We start from the raw sequence: 25,396 nt of genomic DNA on the forward strand, positions 1-25,396 counted from the left end.
CACTCACTAAATTGTAGCTCTTGCTGTCTGTAGTCCTTGTTCTCTCCCCAGGCCTGTCCTTCCTCATCCTTTGGGTCTTAGTTTAGACGTCACTTTCTCTGATAAATTCTCACTAGTCCCCAGATCTGGATTAGGGGACCTCTCTATGTTCGTCTATAACGGGTGTGTGTTCCCTGTCCACAGCCCCTGTGACATGGTACTCTACCTGTTTTTTCCATGTTTGTTCCCCACACTAAACTGTGAGGTCTATCAGGGCAGGCATTGTGTCTGCTCACCACCATCCTATCCCGGGCACAAGGAGGAAGAAGCAAGGAAGGACTAATGTTCCTAATAATTACCATCTGCTTCAGTCATTCCTCAAGGTGTCCTTGGCAGGCTGCTGGTATTATTTCCATTTCCACTCATGCTTGCCACACCGTGTACCATGCTCTGAGAAACAGATGCCCAGGGATACTGGCAAAATAGAGTTTGTGTGCATGTTGGATAAAGAGAACAAACAAGTAAACAAACAGGAGCAATAAAGATTGTGACAGGTGCCGTAAAGAAAGTGAATAAAGGGGCAAGACAGAGTTAACTGGAGGAAGCCACTTCAGTCAGGAGTTTCAGGAAAGAGGCCCTTGTTTCAGATGAGGTTCAAATGCGCCAAGACCTGAGTTCTGAGCTGAGACAGGAAAGATGAGGATCAAGCAGCCACGTGAGGAAGGCGGGCACAGAGCGCTCCAGGCAGGGAAGAGGGCGGGTGTTAAAGCCAGAGGTGGGGGAGGGCTGGGCATGTTGGGGGGATAGAAAGAAAGTTCAGCAATGGGAGCGTGGGGAGGGGGAAGAGAGGGTGGAGAGCGAGGCAGGGATGTTCGCGGCCCTAAAAGGACTCTGAATTTTAATCTCAAGAGCAATGGGAAGTAATGAGGGTTTTTCACTCTGTGAGTAGGACGCACGTTCATGGACTTCCTCGTGCCTCCTGACCGTCCAGAGTACGATTGTACATGTAGAAGGAACATTAAAAAAAGGCAAATGTAAAAAAAAAAAAGACCCTGGCCGGTTGGCTCAGCGGTAGAGTGTCGGCCTGGCGTGCGGGGGACCCGGGTTTGATTCCCGGCCAGGGCACATAGGAGAGACGCCCATTTGCTTCTCCACCCCCCCTCCTTCCTCTCTGTCTCTCTCTTCCCCTCCCGCAGCCGGGGCTCCATTGGAGCAGGGATGGCCCGGGCGCTGGGGATGGCTCCTTGGCCTCTGCCCCAGGCGCTAGAGTGGCTCTGGTCGCGACAGAGCGACGCCCCGGAGGGGCAGAGCATCGCCCCCTGGTGGGCAGAGCATCGCCCCCTGGTGGGCGTGCCGGGTGGATCCCGGTCGGGCGCATGCGGGAGTCTGTCTGACTGTCTCTCCCCGTTTCCAGCTTCAGAAAAATACAAAAAAAAAAAAAAAAGAGGCAAATGTATGTCCTTCTTGTTTCCATAAATGGGTTGTCAAACAAACATGATTCTAAGTGAATAAAACTAGAACTGGAACTAATTTCATTTTTGGAAAGAAAAAAAACTCACTCCCGGCAATCAGTGAGCATGAAAAAAACTCACTACTCAAAGGGTTAATTAAGAAAGGGAAAGATGGCCCTGGCCGGGTAGCTCAGTATGTTAGAGCATCATACCGATATGACAAGGTTGTGGGTTCAATCCCCGGTCAGGGCACATATAGGAATCAACCAATGAATATGAAATGAGACAACCAATCAATATTTCTTTCTCTCTCTCTAATCAATAAATAAAAAATAAAAAGGGAAAGATGTGGTTTGATATGTGTTTTTTAAAAAGATTACTCTGTCTTACTTACTCCGTGGGAAGACAAGGCACGGGAAGAGGAAGAATGGAGTCAGAGGAGACCCAGCGAGTAAGTGACCGCCTCCATCAGGGCGGAGATGAGAGTGGTGTGGGCTCGTGTGGTGGCAGCACAGACTATTCCGGTGCATTTTGAAGGTAGAACCCACAGATTTAGTGATAGGTCAGAGATAGAACGGGGGGCAGGGAAGAATCCAGGCTTATTTCTGGGTTTCCGGCCTGATTCTCGAGGTGGGTGGGGTGCCATCCATGGCAGTGGGGAACTCTGAGCAGGAACAGAATTCAAGTGCCACATCTTACCCACATGCCGATCACGGGAGCCTGATGCCCGTCTGGGCTCGTGTTGTGTCACCGCGCCGCTGAGTGTCAGCCGCTTCCCAGCAGGTCTGACCCTAAAGTCCCTGCTCTTCCTACCTTGCAAACGCTGTGCTTCCCTCTCCGACCCTTCATGCACATCACTGTTCTCACTGCTCCCTGGGTCTCAGCTCGTTTTCTTCTCTCTGCCCCGTAGGGACAAGCAAACAGGACCTGACATCCTTTGACATGGAGCTGTCCTCCAGCGGCCTCAGTGCTGACCTCAGCAGGGTGAGTGGCGGCCCGGAGCAAGGGCCTGTATTTACAGGGTGAGGGGCTGCTGTGGGAATGCAGCTGACCTGGTGACCCTGCACGTCCTTCCCCGGCCAGGACCATGCCATCGTGGGGGCAGTTGGAGCCAAGGACTGGGCCGGGGGCTTTCTAGACCTGAGTGCAGACCTGCAGGATGATACGTTTGTTGGGAATGAACCACTGACACCAGCAGCGAGAGCAGGATACCTGGGTGAGTGCTTCTCTTTTATGCCCGCTTCTTTGGGTTTTAGGGACCGAGAGTCACTCAGACTGACTTTCAATATAAATAAATAAATAAATAAATAAATAAATAAATAAATAAATAAATGCAATTAAGCAACCAGCATGAACAAACTCAGAGTTTAAATATGGTTATAATGTTCTCAACTTTTCTCTTACTAACCCCTCACCGGTGTATTAGTCGTGTTTCTGTAATCTGTATTTTATAAGGCCTTGACATTTTGAAGCCTCGCTAATCCTGGAGGGACTGCCCCTCCCAGGGCCAGCGCATTCCTAGGGGGAGTGAACAGGCCGGTGAGCAGGCCCTTCGTGTGCCCCAGCCAGTCCACAGCCTGTCGCCCAACTGCCTCCTTTATCTGACGTCCACAAACCAAGCCAGTGTTCCCTTTGACCTAAACCACCCCAGGGCCAAGTATAGACACCTAAAGACTGCTACTGCGGCAGCCTTGTCCTGCCCGGTCCTGTAGATGCTTGTCCCCTGCAGGCAGTGGCCGTCTCAGGCCGCAGAGGGACCTCATCCTTATGCTCAGAGGTTATCGCTCTTCTAGTTCATATTCAGGGAGTCCGCCTTTCCCAAGCGCAGACTGGCTCCAAGAGTCCTGGGACAGGACTGCTTCCAGGTCGACCTTCTCACAGATCCAGAACCAAGCGGCCTCATCCTTGATCTCTGTCTGGGGGTGGGCTACTCCTTCATTACATTCTCAAAACACTGAGGGCTTGCCTAGCCTGTGGTGGCACAGTGGATAAAGTGTCAACCTGGAAACACTGAGGTTGCCGGTTCAAAACCCTGGCTTGCCTGGTCAAAGCACATATGGGAGTTGATGCTTCCTGCTCCTCCCCCTTCTCTCTCTTCTCTCTCTCTCTCTCTCTCTCTCTCTCTCTCTGTCTCCCCCCCTCCTCTCTAAAATGAATAAATTAAAAAACAAAACACTGAGGGCTTATTAAATTCTTTCCTTAGAAAAACTGGTGCTATGCACCTGGCCTCTAACCTACTCAGGGAGGCTGCCCCCAGTGATGTGTTTCCTTTTTCTTTTCTTCTTCTTCCTTTTCTTTCTTTCTTTTTTTGGCAGGACTTTTTTTTATTAATTTTCTTTATATATATATATATTTTTAAGACTTTATTTATTGTAGAGAAGTGAGAGAGAGAGAGAGAGAGAAGGGGGAAGGAGCAGGAAGCATCAACTTCCATAGGTGCCTTGACCAGGCAAGCCCGGGGTTTCAAACTGGCGACCTCAGCGTTCCAGGTCAAGACTTTATCCACTGCGCCACCACTGGTCAGACTCTTTTGACATTCTTTGATGAGCAAGGCACTGTTCTAAGTGCCTGCCATGTATTAACATATTTTATCTTCACAACCCTGTGAGTAGGTACTTTCATTATCTCTAGTTTACAGCTGAAGAAACAAGAGAGGTGAAATAATTTGCCCCGGGTCACAGGACTGGGGAGGGTGGAAGGGGGAGGCCTGGTAGCCCCGCCCAAGTAGCGCTGCTTTAGAGGTCATCTTCTGTCCTTCGGCGTCCTGCAAGATAGCTGGCAGTGTTGGTCACTAAAGAAGAAATAACTCCAGTCTAATCTCTAGTTAGGCCCCTGCCCCGCCACACACACACACACACACACACACACACACACACACACACACACACGAATAAACATAATCTTGAGTGCCTATTATGGTATTATCTTTCCGACCCCAGTTTAGTTATCACTAGTATAGTGCTAAGTATTTTATCAATATATCCATAGTCTTATTTACTCCTCAAAACCACCCTATAAAGTTAGTACTATCCCCATTTTTTTTCTTTAGATGAGAAAACTGAGGCTCTGAATAAAGCAATTAACTCAAGATTACACAGCTAGGAAGTAGTCACACTGGGATTAAAACCTTGTCTCTCTGGTTTCAGAGGGCCAGTTCTTGGCCTTGGTGCTTGGGCGATGTATGCGAGCGGATAGGAGAGTGGCCCAGCCTCCTCACCCTTCCTCTCTTCCTCTCTAGAGTCAAGTCGCAGACACCCTGCTTCTCTCACTCACTTTCAGCTGCTCTGAGCAGAGATCCGGCTGGGTCAGCTCATGCTTTCTGAGCCAGAGCGTTCCTACTGGGCGGCCGCTGCTCTGCCCTACCCCCCAGCTGCTACCCGGGCCTGTCCACAGACAGGGCCTCAGTGCTGCGGAAAGGGCCAGAACCCCCCCGCGGGAGCTGTGATGTGTGGAGATAGCCTGACGCGGTATCTTTGTGTGTGTGTGTGTGTGTGTGTGTGTGTGTGTGTGTGTGTGTGGCAGAGACACAGAGAGAGAGAGAGAGGGACAGATAGGGACAGACAGACAGAAAGGCAGAGAGATGAGAAACATCAATTCTTTGTTGCGGTTCCTTAGTTGTTCATTGATTGATTTCTCATATGTGCCTTGACCCGGGGGGCTACAGCAGACCGAGTGACCCCTTGCTCGAGCCAGTGACCTTGGGCTCAAGTTGGTGAGCCTTGCTCAAACCAGATGAGCCCAAAGCTGGCGACCTCAGGGTCTCGAACCTGGGTCCTCCACGTCCCAGTCAGATGCGCCACTGCCTGGTCAGGTTGAAGCGGTATCTTTAAACAGGAAAATTTTCAAGTCTCCTGCTTTGTCTTAAATATTTGTTTGAACTTTGCATTCTTCTTACTAATATATCCTATTTTATTTTATTACGTGTTTAAGAATGTAGTTTCCCTTAGCAACAACTCTCAGGTGAACTGAGCCTGGGAAGAGACACTCCCGTTGCCCTGTGACTGCTTTCCCTGGGCATGTGTTGTCCAGTTTGGGAGCCCGCAGCCTTGGGCCCAGGCAGTAGAGTTTGCACAGCTTGGAGCACGCGGCTCTTCTCGGAGAAGGTCTCCGGGATGTTTCAGTGCCGTCTTTGCACCTGACCCAGTTCCCCAGAGTCTCGGCCCCTTTGCCCCTGGGTTTGACCTTCTCCCTGCAGTCACCGTGTGGCTAACAGCAAGTCCCATTCTGTCTGTCCTTAGGTTATACGGTGACGTGGCTGCCCTCCCAAGTTCCCCCATTGCTGCTGGCAGCTGGAGCCCCCCGGTACCAGCACGTGGGGAGGGTGCTATTGTTCCAAGAGTCAAGGGGCAACAGAGAGTGGAGCCAGATCCAGGAAATAGAGGGGAGTCAGGTGAGCACGGCCCAGGGCGCTGCCGCCAGGGAATGTGGGATGCTAGCAGTACTCCCTGCTGCCCTCCGAACACCTGTCCACCTGCTGCGTGGCAGGCCCTGGGCCAAGCACTGTCACACCTGTCCCTCACAAAGCCCTCTCAGGTAAGCTTTGTCATCCCCACTGGCCATTTGAAGAAACTGAACCTCATCCGGGCTCCAAGTGGGACCCAGAACTCAAGCTGTCGTGTGAGACACTGGATGCGGCCGAGGGGAATGGCGATCCTATTCCCCGGCCCCTCCCCTTCTGCCAACGCCTTCTTCTCCCTGCAGATTGGCTCATATTTTGGAGGTGAGCTGTGTGGCATGGACATGGACCAAGATGGGGAGACAGAGCTGCTGCTGATTGGAGCCCCCCTGTTCTATGGGGAGCAGAGAGGAGGCCGGGTGTTTATCTACCAGAGAAAGGTGAGGACCAGGCCATTGAGCAGAGGGGCGGGAGAAACAGATTTTCGAGCCTGCTCAGGTCCTCGTTATCCCGAAAGGCTTTCCCTGTCTGGTCATGTGTTAGTCAGACCTTTAGGGCAACAGACGAACACCAGCTAACAACACTCACTGCTGGTAGACTGACTGTGCCCGGCCCAGGGCCCCGCCTTTTACATCTGTGAGCCTTTATCTGATCCTCAGGATCACCTTACAAGGCACTACGAGCTTTATCTAACAAACGGGAACACTGCAGCTTAGGGAGGCCGGGGAGCTTTCTAGAGTTGCACAGGGAGCAGGAGGTGGAGCTGGGACTTGAACCCAGGTTAGTCTGATGGCATCACTCCCATCCTGTGAGGAACCACAGCCGGCCTCACGTGTGAAATGCCTCACCTGTGAAAGCTTGCCGAGTGATTGAGGTGGGACCTGTTGCCTTGCTCCTTCCCAGGTGGGATTCGAAGTGGTCTCGGTGCTGCAGGGGCGTCCTGGCTACCCCCTTGGGCAGTTTGGAGCCGCCATCACTGCCCTGACAGACCTCAACGGCGACGGGCTGCTGGACGTGGCTGTGGGAGCCCCTCTGGAGGAGCGGGGGGCTGTGTACATCTTTAATGGAGGGCGTGGTGAGCTGAACCCCCAGCCGAGTCAGGTGAGGCACCCGGCCTGCCAGTTCAATCCCATTCCCGGGGGCCTGGGGGCCTTTAAGCCTAGACCCCACCCCCCAGCCCGACCCTTCCGACCCGGTGGCCAGTCCTCTTCCTAACTTAGCATGAATTTCTCCCTCTCGGTTTCAGCGGATAGAAGGGACCCAGGTGTCCCCAGGAATTCGATGGTTTGGACGCTCCATCCACGGGGTGACGGACCTCGGAGGGGACGGCCTGGCAGATGTGGCTGTGGGGGCTGAGGGTCAGGTGATTGTGCTGAGGTAAGATGGGGCTCCTGAGGCCTGCCTGATGACAATGTCAGCTCCCGTCCTTTGAGGAGTTACGGCTTATAGGCGTTAGTTAGCTCGTGTGGTCCTCCCTCCAACCCGGGGAGATAGGTTCTCCTTTTATACGGGCTTTGTGCCTTACCCCAGGTTAAACAGCTGCTATTCAGTGACAGGCTAGGATCTGAACCCTGTCCTACCTGGCGTTAAAACCTAGTGAAGCTACAGCGTGTGGTGGCTTTAGAACCTAGTGACCCGGACGCAAGCCGAAGCTGCGCCGTGTGCTTCTGGAATGGTCGTACCCCCGTCACTCAGCTCCTCAGGACCTTGGCCGCCTCACCTTTCAAGTGATCATTAAATCTGCTGCCTTGCTCATACCTTAGAGTTATCGGCGGCATCACGTGACCTCATACAGTGAACAGATCATCACTGGGCGCTCACTATGTCTTAAATGCTGAATTGGCTACAGCAGTGGTCCCCAACCGTTTTTGGTTCACGGACCAGTTTAATGTCAGAAAATATTTTCACGGACCGGCCTTTAGGGTGGGACGGATAAATGTATCATGTGACCGAGACAAATGTCAAGAGTGAGTCTTAGATGGATGTAACAGAGGGAATCTGGTCATTTTTTAAAAATAAAATATCGTTCAGACTTAAATATAAATAAAACGGAAATAATGTAAGTTATTTATTCTTTCTCTGCGGACCGGTAGTGGTCCGTGGCTCAGGGGTTGGGGACCACTGGGCTACGGAATGTATGTGGGGGGAAGCATATAACAGAAAGTTACACAAGTCAAGATGTCATTACAATTGTGGTAAGTGCCCGGAGGGACATGAGCAGTGTACGGTGAGAGGGAGCAGCAGGGAGACCGACTGTAGATTGAGTGGCCAAACAAGGCCGCTCTCAGGAGGTGATCTTCGAGCCAGGACTTGCTGGGTGAGAGACGGCTGGCTTGCGGGGGCCCAGGGCAAGAGCTTCCCGTGGAGACCGCTCAGGGTGTGCCCAGGCTGGGAGGCAGGCACAGGTCTGACGGGGCCAGGGCACTGTCAGCTAGAGGGGAGGGTGGTAGGAGGGACGACTGGAGAGGAAGGATGTATGGCACGGATAATAAAACGTTTAAATTTTATAGTGAGTATCACGAGGTGTCAGTGAACAGTTAAAAGCAGGGAAGGAACTCAGTATGATTTCTCTTTTTTTTTTTTAAACAGAGACAGAAAGAGAGAGAGAGTCAGAGAGAGGGATAGACAGGGACAGACAGACAGAAACAGAGAGATGAGAAGCATCAATCATTAGTTTTTCATTGTGCATTGCAACACCTTAGTTCATTGATTGCTTTCTCATATGTGCCTTGACCGCGGGCCTTCAGCAGACCGAGTAACCCCTTGCTTGAGCCAGCGACCTTGGGTCCAAGCTGGTGAGCTTTTTGCTCAAACCAGATGAGCCCGCGCTCAAGCTGGCAACCTCGGGGTCTCGAACCTGGTCCTTCCGCATCCCAGTCCGACGCTCTATCCACTGAGCCACCGCCTGGCCAGGCTGATTTCTCTTTTTACTAACTTTTTTTTTTTTTTTTTTTTTTTTTTTTTACAGAGGCAGAGATAGACAGGACAGACAGACAGGAATGGAGAGAGATGAGAAGCATCAATCATTAGTTTTTCGTTGTGCGTTGCGACTTCTTAGTTGTTCATTGATTGCTCTCTCATATGTGCCTTGACCGCGGGCCTTCAGCAGACCGAGTAACCCCTTGCTTGAGCCAGCGACCTTGGGTCCAAGCTGGTGAGCTTTTTGCTCAAACCAGATGAGCCCGCGCTCAAGCTGGCGACCTCGGGGTCTCGAACCTGGTCCTTCCGCATCCCAGTCCGACGCTCTATCCACTGCGCCACCACCTGGTCAGGCTGATTTCTCTTTTTAAAAGCTTCCTCTTCTGTATGGAAAATGGGCCTGAAGGCTGCTACCACATACTAGGGAGCACTAATGAATTATCACTATTATCGTGGTTGGAAGAAGACACTGCTGTGAGGTCTGCTTCAGAGAAGGAGGATCCCTCCGGACTCTGACAGACGGAGCTCCAGGTCTGACTGGGGCTGCAGCTGGGGCCGAGGGATGCAGTGGGTTGTTCTCTGCCCTACAGCTCCCGGCCCGTGGTGGACGTCCTCACTGCAATGTCCTTCTACCCGGCGGAGATCCCGGTGCACGAGGTAGAGTGCTCCCATTCAACCAGCAACAAGAAGAAGGAAGGAGTTAACATCACGGTCTGTTTCCAGCTCAAGCCTCTCAACCCCCAGTTCAAAGGTCAGTGCTGCCTTCCTGCTCCCCAGAGCGCCTGCACCCCCTCCAGATCCAGGCTTAACGCCCCAGGATTCACCAGCATGTGACTCTGGCCTCCTCACCTCCTCAGGACTCTGGGATACCAAACTCACCTACACTCTGCAGCTGGATGGCCATCGGACCAGGAGCCGGGGGATTTTTCCAGGAGGGAGACACGAGTCCAGTGGGAACATAACCGTCACCCCAGTCAAGTCCTGCACTGAGTTCTGGTTCTACTTCCCGGTGAGAACCAGTGAGGCTGCTCCAGGAAGGGCAGGAACAGATGAGCGGACCCTGTGAGAGGCGGCACTGGGCGCAGGGCTTAGCTCCGGGTCACAGCCGAGTCACAGGTCACTTTGACCTTGCTCTCCTACCATTTCCTTTCCTGTTTGATAGCTGTAATAATACCTTTAGCATAGTTTCTTCTGGTCCTTAATCTGTATGCACAGATGTTTTTTCACATGATTATGATTGAAAAGTACTTAGCATTTTTTCCTACTCTTTTCATATATCATATATTACTGCTGCTACCCAGCTTTCATAATTATTTGTAACGGCTACAGAATATTCAGTCAGGATACTGTGTCATTATTTGCCAGGAACACAAGGTCATTTATTATTCATATCCATCCCAGAAAAAGGTTTTTAAACATCGATTTAAATAATTGCTAAAACACCCAAATTCAATTTGTTCATCGTGGTCCTGTGTAAATAGGTTTGACTTAAAATTTTTATGGCCTGTTGAATATTTCATAAGAGACTTGGTATATGATTGGTGTCTAAGATCTTGAAGTTGGTTTTATATTTTTTTTTTATTATGGGAGTTTTCAGACAAACAGAAGTACAAAAAATAGTTGAATGAACCTCCAAGTACCTATCATGCAGTTTCAACAATTATCAACTCAATTTTATTTCATTTATAACTTAGCTCAGTGCCCCATTGCCTCCTCGCACCATCTCCCCACCCCCCTACTCGGAAATCTGAAACGTAAATTTGCCAAGGAGGAGGCACTGTGACGTACTATATTGGAAAAAACTAAAGTTTAGATTTTGGAGCTGGAAAGATGTGGGTTCACTTCCTGGTGCTAGTCCTCGGAAAAACTGTCACCTTTTTGACCTTATCTCCTTCCTGCGTAATGTGAAGGTCATGATGTCCACCTCTTCAGGCTGGTAGAAACTTCAGGTGAATACAATGAGTGCCTTCAAGGTGACAGCTGTAGGGCACTGGTGATCACCTAAAAGACTAAGACCTACCCTTGTTCTCAAGACACTAGGATATTCTAAAATAGTCTTGTCTCTGCAATCTTTGATAATGGTTACCCTGAGCAGTTTGAAGAAGATTCAGGGGCTTCTGGCAGGACTCAGTGCGAGAGGTGCTGTGCTCGATTAGCAATGTCTGCCATGGGATTGGGGCTGAGGAACGGCACCTGTGCTGAGACACAGCCCTGAACCCTGATGCATATAGTAAGTGTATTTTCACCACTAGTAAGGAAGACAACTACGGTCATTACTATACATAGAATTCCAGCGCTTGTAAAACATGGATAAGGTGTGCACATGTCTGGAAGTGTGGGAAAAGTTAAACCCTTGACATGTACTCTGGTCACCCTCAGGTATGCATTCAGGACCTCATCTCGCCCATCAACGTCTCCCTCAGTTTCTCTCTCTGGGAGGAAGGAGGAACACCGAGAGACCAGAGGGCGGTAAGGAGAGATCTGCTCGGGGAATTGACAGGAAAAAGAGGAGAGTAGAAATTCACTTTAGCAAGACTGTATTATAGAGGAGTCTTTGGCTCAAAGCAATGGAAACTAAATATGGCTTACGTAAGCAGAAAAGGCATTTATGGGAGTTTGTATTTAAGAGAAATTTGGGAAAGCAAGATTAGGAAGAAGGGGAATCAGGTTGGAGGCTCTGGGGCCTCTCCAGGGGAAGGAATAATGGATGGGCTCTTCAGGGTACCCATCTCATTGGTCAGACATAGTCACATGGTCACACCTAATTACAAGAGAGCCTGAGAAATACACTTGGTCATGTGACCAGATTAAAAAAACGGAGGCTCTTCTCTATTTATGTATTTTAGCAAGAGAGAGAAAGAGACAGGAAGGGAGAGAGATGAGAAGCATCAACTCATAGTTGCAGCTCCTTAGTTGTTCATTGATTGCTTTCTCATCTGTGCCTTGACTGGGAGGCTACAGCTGAGCCAGTGACCCCTTGCTCAAGCCAGTGACCTTGAGATCAAGACAGTGACCTTGGGATCATGTTGATGATCCCACGCTCAAGCTGGATGAGTTCTTGCTCAAGCTGGTAAGCCCGTGCTCAAGCCAGATGGACCTGCGCTCAAGCCAGTGACCTTGGGGTTTTGAACCTGGGACCTCAGTGTCCCAGGTCAACGCTCTATCCATTGTGCCACCACTGGTTAGGCGGGCATTAATTTTTTAAAAGCCAAACTGTGTCATATAGGATCTCAGAGTATAAAAGAGACCTGAGGCCACAGTTGTCCGGGGAAGTGTCATTGTCTCTAGATGCTGCAGAGTGAGTAGACTTTGGGTAGGTGGAGGGAGGCGAGGCAAAGGGAACAGGATGAGGAGAGGTATGATGGTAAGTTCAAGGCAAATGGCGGTGGGCTTGGTTTCCTTAAGGAAACTTCCCTGATCCCCAAGTGTGGAGCAGGATGGCCTTCTCCATGCTCTAAAGATGCCCTGTCCCCTCAATACCCTGAAGATGCCAGGTCATTTGGGAGAACAAGCCCTGTGTCCCGGGGTTTTTTTGGTTTTTTTTTTTTTTTTTTTTTTTGTATTTTTCTGAAGTTGGAAACGGGGAGGCAGTCAGACAGACTCCTGCATGTGCCTGATGGGGATCCACCCGGCATGCCCACCAGGGGGCAATGCTCTGCCCATCTGGGGCGTCGCTCTGTTGCAACCAGAGCCATTCTAGTGCCTGAGGCAGAGGCCACAGAGCCATCCTCAGCGCCCTGGCCAACTTTGCTCCAATGGAGCCTTGGCTGCGGGAGGGGAAGAGAGAGACAGAGAGGAAGGAGAGGGGGAGGGGTGGAGAAGCAGATGGGCGCTTCTCCTGTGTGCCCTGGCTGGGAATCAAACCCAGGACTCCTGCACGCCAGGCCAACGCTCTACCACTGAGCCAACCGGCCAGGGCTCCTGTGTCCGTTTTGTTCTTCGTGTATGCTCAGTGCCCAGCATGGGGTCTGGCCCAGAGCAGAAGCTCGGGAAATGTTGCGAACACTGGCCTGATCTGATAGAGAGCGTTCTAGGGGGAGATGGGATTCAGAGAGGAGAAGCACAGTAGGAGGTCACGGGCAGGTGAGCCCTGAGGCTGAGATAGGCTAGGAGGAGCTGTGGGGGTGGCTTTGTCAAGGCCCAGATCTCCTGTCTGGGACAGGGAATGGACGCCCTGGTCCTAAGCCTCCAAGGAGCTGCCACCAGGGGTGGACTGCACGGATGGCCTCGAGCTGAGTCAGGAGGGTGGGGCCTGCCGTGGGAGGGCGCTGGCGCCTGGGAGGGACAGACCACGGCTATCCCAGCTGAGCCCCAAGCCCTGAGCAACTCCATGCCTCCTCCACAAGCTCTGCGGCTTCAACTAACCCCTCCTGTCTCCCGGCCCTCACTCCTCCGTGTTCAGCAGGGCAAGGACATGCAGCCCATCCTAAGACCCTCGCCACACTCAGAGATCAAGGAGGTAAGAGGGGAAGAGTGACAGACAGAGAGATCGGGTCTGGTCCTCCCGGGTCGGGGGCCCAAGCCTCCTGCGCCCTTCTTCCTGTCCTTCCAGATCCCCTTCGAGAAGAACTGTGGAGAGGACAAGACATGTGAGGCCAACCTGGGGCTGTCCTTCTTCCCCGCAAGGTCTGTAAGGCTCCCCGTCCCTCCTCCTCCTTCACTCAGAAGACCCCCATCTGCACTCACGAGATGTGTTACCTGGGCCTTAGTTTCCTGCCCCGAGAGACGCAAGTCCCTGTGGCACTCCTGTCAGGGTGAAATGAGGTCGCAGAGCCTGTGCTCAGGAGCTTAGTTTTGCGTATTTATTTTTTCTGGATTACCAGATTCCTCAGTTCTGAAAGTCCCTACCTTTTTGGTCCTGCTTCCTTCACCTTGGTCCCCATAACTTCTCCCCGATCTTCCCCCCACATTCAGTGCCCTGCGTCTGACCCCGTCTGCCAGCCTGTCCGTGAACCTGACGCTGAAGAACTTGGGAGAAGATGCTTACTGGGTTCAGCTCAGCCTGGGTTTCCCCTGGGGACTCTCCTTCCGCAAAGTGGAGATGCTCAAGGTAGGGAAGAGGGCTGGGCCCGCCTGCCTGGCCTGCCTGTCCCTGCAGCGGCCGCCTCTGTCAGAGCCTCAGGCAACTAGGGCGGCCCAGAGACCTGGGCAGCAGCTGGCATGCAGAGGTCTTAGGGCCACATCTGGGTTCGCAGCCTGCGGCCACCCTCAGGTTATGTGACCTGAGATACAAGGTTCGCGCTCTGTGAGCCTCAGATTCCGCAACCGGAAAGTGAGGCCGGGGGCAGCCAGGGGCTCAGTGAGCGGCTCTCATGAAACGGAGTGGAACCTGGTGACCAGAGATGTGCGTAGGTTCAGTGCGATTGAGCTACCTTCCTCCTAAAGGTAATCAACAGGTTTTTGAGGCCTGGGTTGTTTTAAATACAATTAAAAAATTTTTTTTGTGTGTGACAGAGACAGAGAGAGGGACAGATAGGGACAGATAGACAGAAAGGGAGAGAGATGAGAAGCATCTGTTCTTTTTGCAGCACCTTAGTTGTTCATTGATTGCTTTCTCATATGTGCCTTGACCGGGGGGCTACAGCAGAGTAAGTGACCCCTTGCTCAAGCCAGCGACCTTGGGCTTCACGCCAGCAACCTCACGCTCAAACCAGCGACCTCGGCGTTTCGAACCTGGGTCCTCCGCATCCCAGTCCGATGCTCTATCCACTGCACCACCACCTAGTCAGGCTAAATACAATTTTAAAAATGCTTTTTCCCACTGAGAGAGAAAGAGGGAAGGGGGAGGAACAGGAAGCATCAACTCATAGCAGTCGCTTCTCATATGTGCCTTGACTGAGCAAGTCTGGGGTTTTAAACCAGTGACCTCAGCATTCCAGGTTGATGCTTTATCCACTGTGCCACCCCAGGCTAGGCAAAAAAAAAAAAAATTTTAAGTTTTTATCATGATAAAATATATATAATATAAAATTTAGCATTTTAACCACCCAGTTCAGTGGCATTGAGCACATGGACGATGGGCCGCAAGCTTCACCTCCATTTGCAGAACTTTTCCATCATCTCAGATAGGAGGTCCGTGCCCGCTGAGCAATAACTCCCTGTTTCCCACCTTCTTCCCATGGTAACCTCTCATCTGCTTCTTCCCATGGTAACCTCTCATCTGCTTCTTCCCATGGTAACCTCTCATCTACTTCTTCCATGGTAACCTCTCATCTACTTCTTCCCATGGTAACCTCTCATCTGCTTCTTCCCATGGTAACCTCTCATCTACTTCTTCCCATGGTAACCTCTCATCTGTTTCACCTCTCTGTGAGTTTGCCTGTTCTAGATATTTCATGAGTGGAATCACATATTTGTCCTTTTGTGCCTGTATTCACTCTACATAAGGTTGATGTAATAGCATGTATGAATTTCATTCCTTTTTGTTTTTAAATTTCATTAATTGTTTACATAGATTCTAGGGTCACCTCGAATGCATCCCCCCTCCCCCTATTCCCCTCAACATCTCCCTTACCCCCCTCCCTACAGCACCCTCCCCCCTTCCCTTCAGGTTTATCCCATCATTCCTTTTTTTTTTTAACTTTTTTTTTTTAATTTTATTTATTTATTTATTTATTTTACAGAGACCGAGAGAGAGTCAGAGAGAGGGATAGACAGGGACAGACAGGAACGGAGAGAGATGAAAAGCATCAATCATTAGTTTTTCATTGCGCGTTGCAACACCTTAGTTGTTCATCGATTGCTTTCTCATATGTGCCTTGACCGCGGGCCTTCAGCAGACCGAGTGACCCCTTGTTGGACCCAGTGACCTTGGGTTCAAGCTGGTAGGCTTTTCCTCAAACCAGATGAGCCCGCACTCAAGCTGGCGACCTCGGGGTCTCGAACCCGGGTCCTCTGCATCCCAATCTGACGCTCTATCCACTGCGCCACCGCCTGGTCAGGTCCATCATTCCTTTTTAAGGCTAATTAATATTCCATTGTACAGGTAGACCAGATGAATGTTTATCCATTCATCTGTCCATGGGCACTGGAATTATTCTTACACAGCAACATTCAATGCTCCCTTCAGGGGCACCTAGAAGGGCGATAAAGCACTTGGGGTCTGGAGTCGAATAAACCTGTACTCAAGTTCCTACCAGATCCCTGCCGGCTTACCCAGTTGTGAGACCTTGGGGGAGTCACTTGACTTCCCTGAGCCTCTACTTTCTAATTCCTTCCCAACCTGAGGCTGAGATCTGTCCCTCACAAAATGTGATGAAGATGAATGGTTTTATACTGCTTAGTCCAGGATCAAACTCTTTTTAAAATGGTTGCTGACCCTTTCCTCTGGTGGCGCAGTGGGTAAAGTTTCTCCCTGGAATGCTGAGGTCGCTGGTTTGAAACCCCAGGCTTGCCTGGGCAAGGCACATTCGAGAAGCAACTATGAGTTGATGGCTCCTGCTTCTCACCCTGTCTCTCTCTCTCTCTCTCTTTCTCTCTAAAAATCAATAAATGAAATATTTTAATACAAAAAAGTGGTCACTGCCTGACCAGGCGGTGGCGCAATGGATAGAGCATCGGACTGGGATGCAGAGGACCCAGGTTTGAGACCCCGAGGTCGCCAGCTTGAGAGTAGGCTCATCTGATTTGAGCAAAAAAAGCCCACCAGCTTGAACCCAAGGTCGCTGGCTCCAGCAAGGGGTTACTCGGTCTGCTGAAGGCCCGCGGTCAAGGCACATATGAGAAAGCAATCAATGAACAACTAAAGTGTTGCAACGTGCAATGAAAAACTAATGATTGATGTTTCTCATCTTTCTTCGTTCCTGTCTGTCTGTCCCTGTCTATCCCTCTCTCTGACTCACTCTCTGTCTCTGTAAAAAATAATAATAATAAAAAAATGAAATTAAATTAAAAAAAAAAAGTGGTTGCTGACTGTGTCGATGGAGCAGCATGTTAATCTCACCATACGCTCTCCTGTAACCTTATCACAACTTCCCGGGCCATCCCTGTCTTTTTGAGCTGCTTGAGCACCTCCAGCTTCTCACTATTATAGTGTTTTGTTTTGTTTTGTTTTGTTTGAGAGAAAGAGATAGAGACAAGAAGGAAGAGAGAGAGACAGGAAGGGAGAGACAGGGGAGGAGAGAGATGAGCAGCATCAACTCATAGTTGCTTCACTTTAGTTGTTCATTGATTGTTTCTCATATGTGCCTTGACTGGAGGGGTCAAGCCAAGCCAGTGACCCCTTGCTGAAGCCAGCAAGTTTTTGGTTCAAGCCAGTAACCTTGGGCTTCAAGCCAATGTCCTTGGAACGATCCCAAACTCAAGCAGCAACCTCAGGGTTTTGAACCAGGAGCTCAGTATCTCAGGTCAATGCTCTGTCCCCTGCAGCGCCACCGGTTGGGCATTTTCACTATTCTAGTGTTGCAGTGAACCTCTTCGTACTAACCCTCTGGCTGTGCCCCTGATTCTTTGGCCCCACCTCTCTGAGAATGTGTCCTGAAAGTGTCAGAGAGGGAGGAGGTGGTCCCTGAGGTTGGTGGCCTCTGGAGAACCCTTAGCCTTGCCCACTAAGAAGCTCATTCTCTCTCTCTCTCCTCGCCCCCAGCCCCACAGTCAGATGCCAGTGAGCTGCCTGGAGCTTCCGGAGGAGCCTGAGCTTCTGACGAGGAGCCTCTCCTGCAATGTGAGCTCCCCCATCTTCAAAGCAGGCAGCTCGGTGAGTGCTTCAAGCCCCTGGGAACCGTGCAGCCCGGGGCTTCGGGCTCAGGAGAAGGCCGCAGGTGGTTAGCAGAGAGGAGCGTCCCCCCCCCTTTCGGAAAGGGAATATGTGCACAGGTGTTTTGTGTCGTGTTTGAGAGCCTGGGCTTTGGAGTCAGACAAACCTGGAGCTGGGTTATTCTTTTGTGACCCTACACACAGGGCTTAACCGTGTGCGATGAGGATCAAACACCTGGCCCGGTGCTTGAGCTGTAGTGAGCACTCGACAGGTGGTCCCTGTTGTTACGGTGGTCAGGTGTGGGGGCTCTGAGCTGCTCAGGCTTTCCCCCAGGCTCAGGCCCTGCCTTCTCCGCCCCCTTCTCTTCCCCTGCCAGGCTGACATCCAGGTGATGTTTCATACGATGCGGAACAGCTCCTGGGGGGACTCTGTCAAGCTGCGTGCCAACGTGAGCTGGTGAGCGGGCCCCCACCAGCACCCCTGCCCTGGCCTCCGACTGCCCGCCATGCCGTTCTCCCAAGCCCTCCTCTCACCACCCCCTTCCCCCCGCACCCATGCAGCGACAATGAGGACTCGGGCCTCCTGGAAGACAACTCAGCCACCACCAGCATTTCAGTCCTCTACCCCATCAACATCCTCACCGAAGGGTGAGTCACAAGCCGCCACCCAACTCTCTCCTTGCACCTCCGCCTCCCCACCCAGGGCCCAGGCCTAGCCTACCTGAGCTGTTCCTCTAAGCCCCTGCCCTGTTCTAAAGCCCCCCCCCCCCCAACCAGGGTGATTAGAACTCACTCCAGCTGCAGCCCCGAAAGAGCGATGGCCCTTTAAGAGCTCTGAGTCAGATCAGCTTGTGCTGATAAGAGAAAGCACATGGAACGCTGACCTCAGGATGGGGGCTGTGTCAGCTGCCCCGCACAGCTGCTGGCTTTCCCTGGCGCTGTCAACACCTCGGGAGGCAGCGGTGCCTCTCTGCATTTTACTGAGGACCGATCTGAGGCTCAGAGAAGGGGGACACTTGTGCGGACTCGCACAGCTAGGCAGGACTGACGCTGGAGCCTAAACTGAATCTGAGCCCAAGACCCCAGCCAGCTCTCTACTGTTTTCAGCTGTGCCAGGTTCCCTTCCTTCTGGGGCCAGCACTGCGGGTGGAAGCGGGAGACACGTTTCACCATGGCCCCGGCCCACACAGAGCCCGTATTCAGACGGGAGAGACCGAACTCATGCACACCACAGAATCAGTGACTGTCAGAATGTTTTGGAAGGAAGGACCGACCATGGGGATCACCAGTTAGATTTTCTTTTTTTTTTTTTTTAATGTATTTTTCTGAAGTGAGAAGCGGGGAGGCAGTCAGACAGATTCCCGCATGCGCCCAACCGGGATCCACCCGGCATGCCCACCAGGGGCCAATGCTCTGCCCATCTGGGCCATTGCTCCATTAGGACCAGAGCCATTCTAGCGCCTGAGGCAGAGGGCATGGAGCCGTCCTCAGTGCCCAGACCAACTTTGCTCCAACGGAACCTTGGCTGCGGGAGAGGAAGAGAAAGAAGTAGAGAGAAAGGAGGGGGGAAGGGTGGAGAAGCAAGCAGATGGGCGCTTCTCCTGTGTGCCCTGGCCAGGAATCAAACATGGGACTTCCACACACTGGGCCGATGCTCTACCACTGAGCCAACCGGCCAGGGCTGGATTTTCTCTTTTACAGAAAAAGGAGAGTGAGCCAGAAAAGTGGAGGGTCTTTTTGTTTGTTTGTTTGTTTGTTTGTTTTGTTTTGTTTTGTATTTTTCTGAAGCTGGAAACGGGGAGAGACAGTCAGACAGACTCCCACATGTGCCCGACCGGGATCCACCAGGCACGCCCACCAGGGGGCGACACTCTGCCCACCAGGGGGCGATGCTCTGCCCCTCCGAGGCATCGCTCTGTTGCGACCAGAGCCACTCTAGCACCTGGGGCAGTGGCCAAGGAGCCATCCCCAGCATCCGGGCCATGTTTGCTCCAATGGAGCCTCGGCTGTGGGAGGGCAAGAGAGAGACAGAGAGGAAGGAGAGGGGGAGGGGTGGAGAAGCAGATGGGCGCTTCTCCTATGTGCCCTGGCCGGGAATCGAACCCGGGACCTCTGCACACCAGGCCGACGCTCTACCACTGAGCCAACCGGCCAGGGCCTGGAGGGTTTTTTTAAGTTGGCTGAGGGAGAGCAGGACGGGGCCAGTGTCTGAGTCAGGGTCTCTGGTGCTTTTGAACACATATGCCAAACACAATGATTGTGTCAGAAGAATAAAGTGAAATGAAGTTAGAGCCGGGAAAGATGAGGTGGGTCAGGGGAGAGGTGGAGGGGGTCACGGAGAGGCTGAGGCTTGAACTGGGGGCTGGAGGATAAGAACAAGGGCCAAGGCAGAGGGAGGACATTCTCATCAGAGCGAACAGTCTCGGTGAGGCCGTGGAGACAGCGGACAGTCGAGCACTTCTGGGAGCAGGGAGCAGGCGGCGCAGGGGATGTCGGGTCTGTGTGGGGAGCAGGCAGGTGGACTGGGACCCGGCTTAGGACCTGGCCCTGTGGGCAGCTGGGAGCCCGTGCCAGATTCTGTGGAGGCGAGAGGCAGGATCAAAGAGTGATGTTGGGAAGGTCAGGAGAAAGATGAGGTGGGAGAGGGAGCCAGAGGCCGGTGCCATCATCCAGGGGAGGAGCAGGGGCCCAGTGCAGCGCAGACCTAGAGAGGGGGACGGAGTGGAAAGAACGTGTCTCCAGAGGCATGTCCCCTTCAGTTCCTCACTGCAGGGCTCTGGGCAAGAGGCCGACCCCTTCCACGAACCTTAGTGTCCAAACGGAAACAGCAGGGCCCAGTAAGGAGTACATGCGGCCGTGCCAGCGAGGTCCCTGGCACAGTGCCGGCTTCCCCTGGCCCAGGCCCCTGGGGTGCCTCGGGGTGGCTCTTCTCTCCACCCTCTACCTCCGATCTCCTCTCTCTCCACAGCCTGGAGAACTCCACACTCTATATCAGCTTCCCCCACAAGAGTGACAAGACCCACCATGTCGAGCACACCTACCAGGTATGGACCTCAATGTGGAAAGGCCCCTAAAGGTCACACACACACACACACACTCACACACACACACACACACACACACACACACACACTCAGCCCCATCCCGGAGATCAAGGACACGGAGACCAGTCAGACACAGTCCCGTCCTCCGTGGGTCCGGCCCTCCACGGGGCTGACGGTCCTTCCCGTGCGGCTCCACAGCCTCCGCGGACACGCTCCCAGGCAGCACACCCGCCGCTGCGTAGATTACTCAGAATCACAACACTTGAGAACGAGAAGGACTCTGAGAGAGAACCTAGTTTTTCATTCAAACATTTAATGAGCCACTCTCCTAACTCAGGTACTTTGCTAGGCTCTGGGCAGCAATTGATAAAACAGGGTCCTTGTCCACTCAGCAGACCCAAGTTCTGTGCCTGGTATTTCTGTACCCAACCCCTGTAATTCTCACACCGACCTGTGAGAGCCCTAATCACCTGTGAGAGGCGGGGTCGTTCCCGTTTTACAGACGAGAGGTCTGTGGCGTAAACGGTCAAGTCACTTGCCCAAGTTACACAGCGAATAAGGGAAAAGTTCAGCTCAGGTACTTATGTGAACACCAAGATCCATGTGTCTAACCTCGAAGTTCAGGTTCTCCTGCAGTACGGTCAGTGTCCTAGTAACAGTCCATCCTCATTATGGGAGCTCAGAGGAAGGAGGCCGCCCGCCCCCGAGTCCCAGGCTTTCTTAGAGGTGACCTCGGGAGAGGATTAGGCACTGACCAGTCAAGAGCCTTTTCATTGCACTGTGGAGAAAACTGAGGGCCCAAAGAGGAACTGTCACCTAAGGCCACACTGGAGTCAGGCCAGACTGGGAGGGGAGCCCAGCAGGACAGGGACCCAGAGCAGTTTAAGCCCTTTCCAGATGGACGGGGCCATCTCCCCTCCAGACTGTGACGAGAGAGAGGGTGGTCTTTGGGAAGGTCAGATGCCCATTTGCATTGAAATAGAATGTTTGGAATAGCCAGTTGAGTTGGCAGCTGGTGCTCCTCGCTGGGAGGGCGCTGGGTTCTTGTAGGAGGTGGGCCAGGCAGGCACAGAACCAGACTCCGGCTCTGCCACTGGCAGTCTGTGTGGTCTTGGGCCAGGGACCTACCCGTCCAGGTCTCAGTTCCCTGTCACAAATGGAGTTTGGAATAAGAACTCCACAGGTGGCCCTGAGGCCCAGTGGGTTACTTGCTCCCTGTAGAGTGCCCGGCACAGGATCTGGGGAAGTGGAGGTCATTCTAGGGGCGAGGGGGGGGGGGTTGTGTCGCAGCCCTGAGATCCCCCAACTGCTTTGGAAGCCGCCTCACATTCTGGCCTCACTCGGCCCAGAACCAGCTCACATCCCTCGAGCCTCCTCTTTCCCTCAGAAGAGTCCAGATAACAGGATTAGATGCTCCGTCCGTCTCACCACCCTCCAGCTCCCCACTGCCCGGCCCGCTAAGCAGCAGCCACTCTTGCTAGAGGCCCTGCTGTGGTCTCCGATTTCACTAACCCGGCACAGGACGGGACATGAATGCTTCCCTCTTTCCTGAGTCTGTCCCGTTAGTCAGGTCGCCTTTGCCACAAGGAGGTCAGCTCTAATAACCGAGGTTATAAGCTAGGCAGGCAGGCAACCCGAGAGCTGGGCAGCGGGGCCACAGGCTCTCCTTCCTCATGGTCTCCTGCTCCCCTAACTGGTAAGCAGCACCGGCGTCCGCTGGCCTGGAGATCTTAAAGCTGTGTGGCCTTAGGCAGTTTACTTAGCCTCTCTGAGCCTCAGTTTTTCAATCTATAAAAGGGGGATAATAACACCTACCTTATGGGGTTATGAGGAGCAAATGAGAAAATACATGCCAGGTGCAGCTTGGCCTAGTACTTGACATGTGCGGTATCTATTACCATCGTTTGTTTTTAGCATTATTATTATTACCACTGTTATCCAAGGAAGTTGATGGAGCATAGTGATTCCTGTTACTGGAGTCAACCTGGGTTAACATGCCAGCTCTATAGTACTTGATAGCTTCAGAAAAATTAACTCAGCTCCCTGAGCCTCAGTGCTCCCATCTGGAAAATGGGGACGGTTGTGTTGTTCAGCGCGGAGGCACAGCGACAGGCTAGATGAGATGATGCACGTGGTGAGAATCGGAAGAGGCCTCGCACTCCGAGCGCCCAGTAAGTGATGGTATTACGCACAGGGTCTGACCCTCCGCCGAAAGCCTTATCATCGCTCCCGTTCTGTCATGCAGGCGCACGCACAGCTCTGGGGCGGGGCTCCTGCCTGCTCGGGGTCGGTTCCCACAGTGTCACTGCCCCCTTCCAGCTGACAGCTCCAGACTGTGTCCCTCCTTCTCCAGCTTGTGTGCCCCTGCAGCTTGTCACTCCCCTTCCCTGGGATGTCTTCCTACCACCTTTTCTTTTTCTTTTTTTTTTTTTTTTTTCTGAAACTGGAAACAGGGGGAGACAGTCAGACAGACTCCCGCATGCGCCCGACCGGGATCCACCCGGCACACCCACCAGGGGCGACGCTCTGCCCACCAGGGGGCGATGCTCTGCCCCTTCGGGGCGTCGCTCTGTTGCGACCAGAGCCACTCTAGCGCCTGGGGCAGTGGCCAAGAAGCCATCCCCAGCACCCGGGCCATCTTTGCTCCAATGGAGCCTCGGCTGCAGGAGGGGAAGAGAGAGACAGAGAGGAAGGAGAGGGGGAGGGGTGGAGAAGCAGATGGGCGCTTCTCCTGTGTGCCCTGGCTCACAGGAATCGAACCCGGGACCTCTGCACGCCAGGCCGACGCTCTACCACTGAGCCAACCGGCCAGGGCCCTACCACCTTTTCTTATTTTCTTGTTTTGGTCTTTTAACAGCTTCATCGAGATATAATTCACATACCACACAATTTCCCCACTGAAAGTGTACAATGCAATGGAGTTTGGTTTTTTAGTATATTCACAGTGCTGCCGTCCTCGCCATAATCTAATTGCAGAACGTCCTCTCTGCTCCGGAAAAGAAACCCTGTGCCCATTTGCAGTCACCCCTTCCCCCTCCCTCTGCCAGCTCCTGGCAACCACAGCTTTTGTCCCTCTGTAGAGAGTGACCTATTCTGGACGTTACCTATAACTGAGATCACACAACATGTGGTCTTTGGTGACTGGCTCCTTTCATTGAGCATGGTATGTCCAGGGCCCACCCGTGTCGTAACATGTGTCAATATTTCATTCATTTTTTTATTTTTTTTTATTTTTTTTATTTTTTTACAGAGACAGAGAGTGAGTCAGAGAGAGGGATAGACAGGGACAGACAGACAGGAATGGATAGAGATGTGAAGCATCAATCATTAGTTTTTCATTGCGCGTTGCAACACTTTAGTTGTTCATTGATTGCTTTCTCATATGTGCCTTGACCGCGGGCCTTCAGCAGACCGAGTAGCCCCTTGCTGGGGCCAGCAACCTTGGGTTCAAGCTGGTGGGCTTTTGCTCAAACCAGATGAGCCCGCGCTCAAGCTGGCGACCTCGGGGTCTCGAACCTGGGTCCTCTGCATCCCAGTCCGACACTCTATCCACTGCGCCACTGCCTGGTCAGGCTATTTCATTCATTTTTATTGCCAGATAACACCCCGTTGTGAGATAGGCCACACTGGATTGATGCATTCATCCAATCATGCGTACTTGGCCTGTTTCCGCTTTCTGGCTATTACGGATAACGGATAACGCTGCTTAAACATTCCTCTGTGTTTTTCTGTGGACATATGTTTTGTTTCTCTTGGGTATCTGGCTAGGACTACAGTTGCTCCTCCTGAAACTTTGGTCCCAACACGTTCTAAACTTATTATCTTTTCCTGTACCAGTGTCTTCTCTGGCTTCCTTTAAATCCTTTAAAAACACCAGTGTTTCCTCAAGCAAAACTTGCGAGTCTGGGTGAGTGTCTCCTTCCGATGTGCCTGGGCCCGCTGCCTCCTCCCGTTCTGCCGTCTGCATCCTCTTCTCTCTCTTGTCCCGACGCTGCTCATGTGGAACTCGCCTTCTTGCAGCCGGTCCTCCGGCACGGGCTCCCAAGGTGGGTCTTGTCCCGCCTTTCCCGGTGGAGGGGTCCCTCTCAGTGGTCTAGCCCATGGTCTCCTGCCTCCTGGCCCCCTGGCCTTCCGGCCCCGCAGTCTGCAGTTCATCCCCAAGTCTCCTTTCCAGACTTACCTCTTATCTCTCCTTGCAAGCCAGCGCCCTAACCTCTGGCTGTATCGCACCCGCCTGGCGCTGTCTGGACTCCCTGTGCTTTCTTTTTATGGGTAACTTTCCCCATCTTCACCTACTAATTTTTTGTCTTTCACAGTTAAATTCAAATGCTGCCACCTGACCAGCGGTGGCGCAGTGGATAGAGCATCAGATTGGGATGCGGAGGACCCAGGTTCGAGACCCTGAGGTCGCCAGCTTGAGCACAGGCTCATCTGGTTTGAGCAAGGCTCACCAGCTTGGACCCAAGGTCGCTGGCTTGAGCACAAGGTCACTTGCTCTGCTGTAGCCCCCAATCAAGGCACATATGAGAAAGCAATCAATGAACAACTAAGGTGCCACAACAAAGAATTGACACTTCTCATCTCTCTCCCTTCCTGTCTGTCTGTCCCTATCTGTCCCTCTCTCTGACTCTGTCACACACACACACACAAAAATCAGATGCTGCCTCTTTCATTAGACTTTTTTGTTCAACTTAACTGTCCACAAATGTCTGCTGAATGAGTACATGTCAGACACCTCAAATTGGGTCTGTATGTCCCTGGCTGGGCCACCCCAAGACTTTCACTGGTGCTCCTCCTGTGTCACCATTTTACACGTTTCCGGGTCTCCCCGCCCTCGCATAGACAGCTCTTCTGTGCAAAGGGCACTGGGGAAATATTTCTTAAATTGATTCAAGATGCTTGCCAAAATGAAT

At 52.3% G+C, this 25,396-nt stretch overlaps 1 protein-coding gene across 2 annotated transcripts in view; it reads left to right on the forward strand.

The window, feature by feature from the left end:
- ITGAL (integrin subunit alpha L) overlaps positions 1-25,396 on the forward strand; it is a 44,027-nt gene that overhangs the window by 12,533 nt on the left and 6,098 nt on the right. Inside the window, exons 10-25 of one of the 2 annotated variants that reach the window (XM_066383280.1) lie at positions 2,341-2,414; positions 2,514-2,646; positions 5,669-5,820; positions 6,132-6,266; positions 6,730-6,927; positions 7,073-7,203; positions 9,336-9,496; positions 9,603-9,754; positions 11,125-11,214; positions 13,148-13,204; positions 13,298-13,371; positions 13,660-13,795; positions 17,330-17,440; positions 17,817-17,896; positions 18,001-18,087; positions 20,408-20,483. In XM_066383280.1, coding sequence (XP_066239377.1) covers positions 2,341-2,414; positions 2,514-2,646; positions 5,669-5,820; positions 6,132-6,266; positions 6,730-6,927; positions 7,073-7,203; positions 9,336-9,496; positions 9,603-9,754; positions 11,125-11,214; positions 13,148-13,204; positions 13,298-13,371; positions 13,660-13,795; positions 17,330-17,440; positions 17,817-17,896; positions 18,001-18,087; positions 20,408-20,483 — 1,847 coding nt within the window. The remainder of the gene's footprint in view (positions 1-2,340; positions 2,415-2,513; positions 2,647-5,668; positions 5,821-6,131; positions 6,267-6,729; positions 6,928-7,072; positions 7,204-9,335; positions 9,497-9,602; positions 9,755-11,124; positions 11,215-13,147; positions 13,205-13,297; positions 13,372-13,659; positions 13,796-17,329; positions 17,441-17,816; positions 17,897-18,000; positions 18,088-20,407; positions 20,484-25,396) is intronic. The other variant, XM_066383281.1, reaches the window with a different exon arrangement.

This window comes from Saccopteryx leptura, chromosome 4, assembly GCF_036850995.1.
Source record: "Saccopteryx leptura isolate mSacLep1 chromosome 4, mSacLep1_pri_phased_curated, whole genome shotgun sequence".
Lineage (NCBI taxonomy): Eukaryota > Metazoa > Chordata > Mammalia > Chiroptera > Emballonuridae > Saccopteryx > Saccopteryx leptura.